This window comes from Psammomys obesus, unplaced genomic scaffold (genome assembly GCF_907164565.1).
Source record: "Psammomys obesus unplaced genomic scaffold, mPsaObe1.curated_primary_1811, whole genome shotgun sequence".
Lineage (NCBI taxonomy): Eukaryota > Metazoa > Chordata > Mammalia > Rodentia > Muridae > Psammomys > Psammomys obesus.
In genome coordinates, this window is record NW_026592710.1 from 1,223,832 (window position 1) to 1,232,811 (window position 8,980).

The window sequence follows — 8,980 nt, forward strand, 5'->3', positions numbered from 1 at the left end:
ACCATGTGGTTGCTGGGAGTTGAACTCAGGACCTTTGGAAGAGCAGACAGCACTCTTAACCTCTGAGCCATCTCTCTGAGCCATTCCTTCTTAACCTTCTTCTTGACACTGCTGACTCTGTGTTATTCTGACAACTTCACATCCAGGAAACTTTATAGGAGCCTGCAACCAAGGACTCACAGCTATCACGAGGGCAGCAAAGCCCCTCCTCCGTCCTGGAGTCCAGGTGGCAGGCTACAGGCCTCTTTTTCTCTCCATGCCTCCTAGGCCCCACATCAGACTTCTTCTCCTCCTGTCTACTTGGTCTGATCAATCTGCTTCGGGCAGAACCCAAAATCCTGGCTTCTTGGCTGGACACCCTAAAATTGGTCTTTCCTTGTGGCCGCCTCCCCAGAGGGCAACTGAAGGGTTCCAACGGGCCTACATGGTGCTGGTGGGCTTTGCCCTACCCCATTCCCTCTTTCTTGCTAAATGGTTAGAATACATTCCCAAAGCAAGCCACCCAGGTCTGTTTCCTTATTTGACTACTTCCTTATGCCTGGCTAAAGCTTCAGGGTCCAACTATGAAAACACCAAGGTCCAGCAATCAACACTGTACAACCAGGATTTACCAACTTATCCTAACCCAGACTCCATCCTTTTTCCTTAAAAACTGCCCCTGCAGTCACAGCTGCTGTTGTCTGTGTCTCTCCCCACAACCCCCACAATAAGAAATCTCCTTTGTGCTGGGAATCTGGTGTCTGAGACCCCCTTCAACACCCAAGTGTCCTCATGAGCCCTCAGAGCTCTGCACTGCATTCCTCTTTCATTTGTCCCTGAGGATAAGAAGGAGATGGAGGGTGGGCCAGGCTAGCAGGAGCCAGAAGTGTCCTTCCTGTTTGCTCAAGCAGGCTAACCAGCGCTCAGACTCCCCTAGGATTCTGAAGAGTCTGTTCCCAGGCCCTGCTGGGAGCCTCTGTGTAACGGAAGTTTCGGTTTCTTTGTATGTTATGAAAATATGCTTTTCGTTTTCGTGGGATTTTAGTTTGGGCTACAGTTTGTCCACTCCTGGTAATTGTCACGTGTGGGGTGTGATCTTTGCCAGCTGGTGACAGCCTTCCACATCTAGGACTCTGAGAGTATAAATAAGAGGCTGAGAAAGAGACTGTGTGGCGTTCTGGAGAGGTATTCTCTGTGGTTTTCGGTGTTGGCGTGTGGCGTGGAGCAGATTGGAGAGACCAGAGACCAGGGATGGTGTGGCAGTTTGGAGCAGGCAGACAAAGAGAAACGCTTTGGGGTGCAGTGGCATGGAGGCTGTTGGCTGCATCTGTGGTTGATGGAGATTGGTACAGAGCCCTAAAAACAGCAGGGATGGATTAAGGGGTCTGGGCCCCTCTCCCCACTAACCTTTTCTCTCTCCTACTTAAGGTTGGGGGGGTTGGTGGAAGGGAGATAGAGGACTAAACACCCCAAATAAAGGAGAATTTAAACAACCAAACAATAACAAAATGCTACAGGTAGCTTTCAGCCGGCTCTGAGTCCAGCCCTAGCTGACTCTGCAGCCTCCCAGGTTGCTGTCAGGCAGTGAGGAGAGAAGAGAGATGAAGCAGGCCTGGGCCCTTGAGACAGGAGATACTTAGAATAAACATCACAGTGCAGTGTCTGGATTGAAGCCAGACAGCGGGGTAGAGAAATCAGCTTGAATGAACAAGGGGAAACTGTACATAGCCCACAAGAACATTATGTCAACACACATGGCATGATCTCACTCTGGGACACTAACATATGAGTGGTCACCACTGGCTCGGGGCTGAGGAAGACAGAGTCACGCTTTCACCACCATCTTGACTAAGGGCAGCCGTGTGCTGGCAGGGCCTCTGCTATGGGCTGGAGAAGGCAATAGTCGTAGGGCTTACCACCATTTGGACTAAGCACAACCACATGGTTTATAGACTTCCTGCCCTGTCTTAAAAGCCAGGTTTGGAGGAGACAGGACTTAAAACAGTGCGTGGTTACTATATTAGAGCTGCACCTCCGCGTGCTCATGTACGTGCGGGAACGGACCTTGCTGAGAGCCAAACTTTGTAATAAAAAATAATCCACTTGCTACTATTGATTTTAGAGAGATTAATTGTTTACACTGTTAGAGCTCGGTTTTGCCTTCCGAAGACTATGGTTTTGCTGTGAGTCTCTGCTTTTAAAAAAGGCTCTTTATTATGATATTGCAAAAACACAGTTGAGAGATGTTAAGCTTCTTTTTTAAAGTTTTTACAGCATTAAAAAGGTTGAAAATCACTGGCTTAAAAGTATGTCTCTTCTTACCTAAGGTCTATTCAGGCTAACAGGGACCAAGTTAAGATTATATGTCTAATCTTGCTTTTGCTAGTGTTATTAAGCTGTAGCAATTTTTTTTTTTTTTTGTAAACTGAGTCATGCACAAAACTGTTATGTTCTATAACAATGCACCATAGGAGAAGCAGGAAAGTTCCCAGTGTCTTTACGAACTGTGTTTATGGATCAAAAATTTATACTAGAAGAGTTTCAATTTAAAATTGCTATTTTAAGGCCAAACCTAACAGGGATGGAATGTAAAGTCCTAGTCTTAAAAAAAGCTACTAAATTATTGTAAACTGTTAACGATAATTTTAAGGGTCTGAGGAGATGGCTCAAAGGTTAAGAGCACTGATTGCCCTTCCAGAGGTCATGAGTTCAATTCCCAGCAACAACATGGTGGCCCACAACCATCTATACTGAGATCTGGCGCCCTCTTCTGGCCTGCAGGTATACATGCAGGCAGGTCATTGCATACAGAAGGAATAAATCTTAGAAATTAAATGGTAAGTAAAGATAAAATTTTAAACTGCAAGGTAATAGTAAGTCACTTTATAAATTGCCAAATTTTTAATATGTCTAAAACCATATTTACAGTCATGCTAAACAGTACTAATAACTAAAAACAGACAAGGATTGTTTAACTCAGATAAGACTGGTAGATACTAGCCCTCAAGGCTGTCAGAGATCTGCTGAATATGGAATTTAAGATGTTTAAACTTACCTATGGCAGATAGAGATGCCCTGAACCAGCAACGACCCCCAATGTCTCCGATTAAAAAAATGGACTCAGTGACAAAGGGCTTCACCTGGATTACGGTAACCACCAACCCCTGAGCAGTACTACCCCAATGGCTCACTTACTGCTGGGCCCACCCCAACTGTGGACAAGCAGGACACCAGAGGGTCCTTGCCCCACTCAGCCTAGACAAAGGTCAGCCTCTCCCATGCTCCTCCTCCGCAGAAACGCCTCTCATTCTCTGGGCCCGATGGCTAAAGACTGATGCCTCTGCTCCCAGTGCCATCTCCCTCGCCTCCCTGTGGAACAGCCAGGATGCAGCTCTCAGATTCTGCTGCGGTACCTGCCTGCATGCTGCCCTGCTCACCACCATGCTGAAAATGGACAAAACCTTTGAGACTGTAAGCATACCCGCCATCAAATACTTTTTTCATAATAGTTGCCTTGGTCAGGGTGGTGTCTTTTCACAGCAATCGAGCAGTGACTAAGACAAAATCTCCTTCTTCTACCCAACTGCTCTTCGAGGACATAGCTCAGGGCTGTGCTTGCCCTGGTAACCTGTAAGGACCCTCTGCATCGCCCTGTTTGTGGGCAACACACATAGTCTTCTCCAGTCTGCTCTGCCACAAGAGGTTACATTCCATGTAATTGCTAGGCTGGAGGTCTGGGGACAACAAGATCCCACCAGAAGCCCACACTAGGAAAGGCCCTGAAAATCGCCCATGCAAAACACTGGACAGAGCCAGACATAAGACCACTCTAAAAACTCTAAAAACTCTCAGATAAGGCTATAACTGCAGTACCTCACCATCACTTCACTGCCTCCCTCCGCTTCCTCACAAAAACTACAGCCCAGCCCTAAGATCGGTCAGCTCACTCCAGAGCCATTCTCAAATAAACCTGCCTTTTTACTCTCGGCTTGAACTGGTTTGTTTTGTCAGCGGAGGAAACCCAACAGCAGTCATTCTTGCATTCATGCCCAAACTCTCATATTTTCTGGTAACCGTAACGAGTTAGCTTGCTATTTCCAGGCTAGAAAATGCTTTGTGGAAGACATACGCTCCCCTGTCCCCAGAATCTACTGGGACATTGCTGGCCTCTGCCCGAGTTCCACTCTGCCAGGAGAAAGGCGCACTCTAGAGTGCCATGGCTCCCTCAGCCTGGATCCCAGAATGAAGCAAGCACCAGGAGCAGAACCCACATGAGCAGGAGGTTAAACTTAGTTGCTGTGACCAGCTGAGGTTTGAGGTTGTTACTGTGGCACAGCCCAATGAAAGCCACCAGAGCTGGGTTAAAGTTAAACCTAGCTGTCCTCCGAGGTTGGCACTTCTCTGCTTAAATGTTTAGTTTGGCGTGTGTCTTAGCCCGTGTTCTACCGCTGTGAAGAGACAACAGAACACAGTAACTCTTATAAAAGGAAACACATAATCGGGGCTGGCTTTCAGTTTCAGAGTTTAGTCCATTATCATGGCGGGAAACAAGGTGGCATGCCGGCGGATGTGGTGCAGAAGACAGAGCTGAGGATTCATCTTGATCTGCAGGCAGGACAAGGCCACACGGCTCCAGGTAGCAGAACAAGCGCCACAACTTCTAACTATAGAGAACATCTCGTGTCAATCAAAAGCTGATGGCTTCTCCACTTGTCTGCGCTTTACTGATTCAGCATCAAAGCCCTACTCTTGAGTGTTTTGCCTGCATATATGTCAGTGCCTAAAGAGGCCATAAGAGAGCATCAGATGCCCTCAAACTGGAGTTGCAGAGGGTTGTGGGGAGGCTGGGAACCAAACTCTGGGTCCTCTGGAAGAGCAGCTAGTGCTCCTAACTGCTGAACCACCTCTCCAGCCCCTCACCTGTACCCCTTTTGACATAGTGGCATGGTTCCTGACTTCCTGCCTGGACGGTCAGCCTCAGCTGGGAACCTTGTGGCCACTCTCTTCCTTTTCCAGCCTCTGCATCTGTCTGTGGGCCTCAATATAGTGCCAGTTCCAGGGGCAAAGGACTGCCCAGGTGGTACCCAACTCCAGTCAAGCAGGGCCTGAACTTGGCACGAGGGAGCGTCACAGGGCTTAGTGAAGAAAGGACAGGTAAGCAGATTCCCGAGCCCTCTATTCTTCCAAGGGCCGACTGCTGGGAGCCAGTTCTGCTTCTTTGGGTGGTTTTACTCTGAGTTCGTGGTTTAAAAGCTGACGCAAACACTGCAGGGAATGGTAATTTATGACGGAAGTCAACAGATTTTTGACACTCTGGGAATTTTCAAGGCAGGAACCCATGCTTGGGAAGGCTGGTCCTTCTCTCCCGTAGGTGCCGCTGTTCCCCACACTAGTGACTGAGTTTGGTTCGCTGCTTCAACTTTTGACGCAAACACCCCCCCACCCCCGCACTGGAAGGTACCACCCGACGCTAGCCGAGAGCCGTGCAAACGCAATCCAAGCAAGCGCGCCGCTTGCGGAAGTCCGTTGAGCTTCACCTGCCTCGCCACTGGCCAACGAGCTTATGCATATGCAAATAAAATCTCTGTACTTTCTCCACTAAGTGGGTGAGAGGGGTGGGGGATCCGCCCCGAGGGGTGGAGGGAGGATGTGTATGTGTGATTAGTATCCGGGGCGGAGTCTGGGGCGGGACAAGCGCGTGGCCCGGAGATCCGCATCCCAGGAGGTGGTGCAGTCCCCCTCCCCCCCCCGCCCAGGACTGGGGCGGGGTTATGGGCGGGGCATGGGCAGGGCGAAGAGGCCGCTCAGGACCGAGCGAGCCTCCCTCGGCTCGCGAGTGTAGGTTCCCGAGCCGAAGGCATCCAGGAGACCATGAGTGCGGTGGACCTTGGTCGCGTAGGAGCGTGTGTCTTAAAGCATGCAGTGACCGGGGAGGTGAGGCCTGGCCGACGCAGGTCGGAGAACGCCTCCTAGCACTGGGCCGGGTGCCCTGGCAGCTCACATGGGCTGGATTGGAGGTCCTGAGGAGCCCCGTGGGTTTGCACGCTGGGCGTGGGTACAGCTGATGGTCCTCAGGACCACCAGTTCGGCCATGAATCCTGGAGCAGCACGCTGCAGGACATGGGGCTGCCCAGCGTAGCGGGGTGCTGAGTCCACGTCCCCTGACCACGTTTTGCAGGCGGTAGAGCTGAGGAGCCTATGGCAGGATAAAGCTTGCGTGGTGGCCGGTCTGCGACGCTTCGGCTGCATGGTGTGCCGTTGGATCGCCCAGGACCTCAGCAACCTCCGGGCCCTCCTGGACCAACACGACGTGCGCTTAGTAGGCGTGGGTCCTGAGGCCCTGGGCCTGCAGGAGTTTCTGGATGGTGGTTACTTCTCCGGAGGTTCGACTCTCCCCGGACTCAGCCTGGGCTGACCTCTCTGCCCAACCCTTGCCATCCCTTTCCAGGCCCAACAGGAACGAATTCATGTGTCAGGACCTTCAGCTCTCCCCTGCCCTGTCTCCAGCCTGTGCACCGGCTGGCACTTAGTCCTAGTGGCAAAGTCCCAGTGAGTCCTGCCCTTCCCGTTTAAGCAATGGTGACATTCAATCCGGCCTTGCTCCTCCTGCCTTGGGTGGGCTGAGCTGGGCACAGTAAGTGGAGGAGACAGAGTGCAGAATGTAGGAAGCCTGGGGCACATACCTGTGGCTTTCTTTTCTAGAACTCTATCTTGATGAGAGCAAGCAATTCTATAAGGAGCTGGGCTTCAAGCGGTAAGTGTGCCTGTGTGGGAGCATGGGTCTGGACAGGGACAGGACAGTGTGGCCACTGGTCTCTTATGTATCTTTTTGCTGCCACTCTCGACTCTGCGTTTCAGTTTGTCCCGTTGGAACTGACTCTGGTGGCATGGACTCAGCTAGCCCTTCTGTGGGGTCTGCTCTTGGGTGTTGGTCCAACCCTCTGCAGATTCATAAACAGGAGGGACCTTGCAGCTCAGTGCCTTAGTCATGCCCCATTTCAGCCCTCTGTTGCCACAGACTGCCTGTCATGATGGGCAGTGCCAGCTGAGCCAGATCCCTGGGCACACTCAGCCCAAGGTGGGGTGGGCTGCTCCACTACCTCTCCAGGGCCCCAGGCCAGCTGTATTCAGCCTGGGGGTTCCCAGGGCTTCTGTATGTCCTCTTGGTGAGGGTGCTTGCTGAGCTGCCAGGGTCTGGGGTAAGACAGAAGTGGGTTTGGTCACTTCCACACCACCAGAACCTAGACTCGGGGTCCTCTGTCTTTGTAGGCCTAACAGCTTAAGCATCCTGCCAGCTGCCCTGGGGAAACCTGTGCGTGACGTAGCCTCCAAGGTCTGTGCTGGCCAACGTCATAGAAGATGAAATCGTGGTGGGAATTCCTGGGGACTTCCCTCAGGGACTGACCTGGGTCCTGTCCCATCTTCCTAGGCTAAGGCCATTGGCATCCAGGGGAATCTGTCCGGTGACCTACTGCAGAGTGGAGGGCTGCTGGTGGTCAGCAAAGGTGGGTCAGGGAAGGGCATAGGGCCCCATCTTGCCCATCTTGGTGGTCCTGGTCCATGTCCTCATAGCTCTTCCTCTGGGCTTGGGTGCCTGGGGGGTAGGGTGGGCTGCTTGGCTTGGTTAGTGGATTACGCTCTCTTTCTCTGGTACATGGATGCAAGTTACGAGCAACTTGACTCCCTGCCTGTGGCTACAGGTGGTGACAAAGTATTGCTACACTTCATCCAGAAGTCCCCAGGTGACTATGTTCTGCAGGAGAACATCTTGCAGGCCCTGGGCATCTCTGCAGAGGTTTGCTCCAGCAAACCATCCCAGGTGAGCAGAGGCCTTGGGGAACACTGCTTGTTACCCACCCCTAAGGATATAAAACTCCCTTTGGGACAGTGGTTGGCATGGCCGGGAACTGAGCTACAGCCTTTTGGGATTTACAGTTTTCTCTGTTGCCAGCGTTGGGATGTAGCTGTGTCTCTAACTTTGCTTATAGAGGGAAACAGGCTGAAAAGATGGGACAGCAGTGAGGCCAGTGGGCAAGCAAAGCAGGGCCCCACTGTGGGTAGGAACTGCAGGACAGAGACAAGGCTGTGGGTTGAAGGAGGCGGGGCTGTGTCCTGGGTGTCTCTGTCAGTCATCAGTGTGGATCTGGTGTCCTCTGCTCCCAATGTGTGGCTTAGGAGTAATGTGTGGCTTAGGCCACTTCCTGTAGCCAGCCTTTCTCTATTTGTGGGGTGGGCGCCACTGCCCTTGGTCTCTGAGGAGTGTGTCCAGACTGACAGGGCCCCTGTTGTCCCCACAGTGTGATGAAGAGGTGTGTGGGAGGTGACAGTGGCCTCTGAGGACCTGGAGGCATCCGCAACCTTGCATGGGTTTGGAATAGGAAGAATCACTGTGGAGCCTCATCCCAGCTGGGACACTGGACCTTGTTCGTCTTTGAACAGCATTGAGCCATTAAAGCGCAGGCCCTGGGCAGCGAGTGTCTTCACTGTTTCCACCCTTTGCATCCTCTGCAGTCCCTACCACACTGTGGGTCCCTTCAGAAGGAGGGATGTCGAAGGTTCATCTTCCTAGAGGACAGACTTCAGGCCTTGGTTATGGGACCTTGGGGACAACTGTGTCATTTCCCTCCAAGGTGACCTAACATTGTAGCCCTTTGCTTGAGGACATGGAGGCAGGCTGAGGAGAGAAGAATTTGGTAGCACTCTGGCCATAGCCCCCAGATGGAACCCAGTTGTGGGGACTGAGATGGCAGACGGAGACCAGGGAACCTTTTGCTGATGCTGTCCTGGGAGAAACCTGGGTCAGGCTGATCATGTCTGTTTCCCCAGGTTCCTGAGGTCCAAGCAGAAGTCCAAACACCCTACCATTCCCTACCATTCACTTCTCAAGGGATCTTCCCTCTAGGTGGGCTCTAATGACCAGCTTAGCACCTTCCCCAGGTGACTGCAGTGTCCACCTTGAGGTCTCCCCTCTATCCAGTGACCATCTGTAAACAGTGGGTAA

The 8,980-nt window shown here is 51.9% G+C and overlaps 1 protein-coding gene across 2 annotated transcripts; it reads left to right on the forward strand.

Annotated features, from left to right (window-relative positions):
- The first annotated feature begins 5,676 nt into the window (after nucleotides 1–5,676).
- Nucleotides 5,677–8,449, forward strand: Prxl2b (peroxiredoxin like 2B). 2 transcript variants are annotated; one of them, XM_055615196.1, is made up of 7 exons: nucleotides 5,680–5,913; nucleotides 6,158–6,362; nucleotides 6,682–6,733; nucleotides 7,249–7,312; nucleotides 7,409–7,484; nucleotides 7,680–7,798; nucleotides 8,277–8,449. In XM_055615196.1, exons 1-7 carry the CDS (start codon nucleotides 5,851–5,853, stop codon nucleotides 8,301–8,303), a joined length of 606 nt encoding a protein of 201 aa, XP_055471171.1. In that variant the 5' UTR covers nucleotides 5,680–5,850; the 3' UTR covers nucleotides 8,304–8,449. The 2 variants fall into 2 exon arrangements, with proteins under 2 accessions (XP_055471172.1, XP_055471171.1); XM_055615197.1 differs by lacking the exon at nucleotides 7,249–7,312 and having other exon boundaries at nucleotides 5,677–5,913.
- The last annotated feature ends 531 nt before the right edge of the window (nucleotides 8,450–8,980 follow it).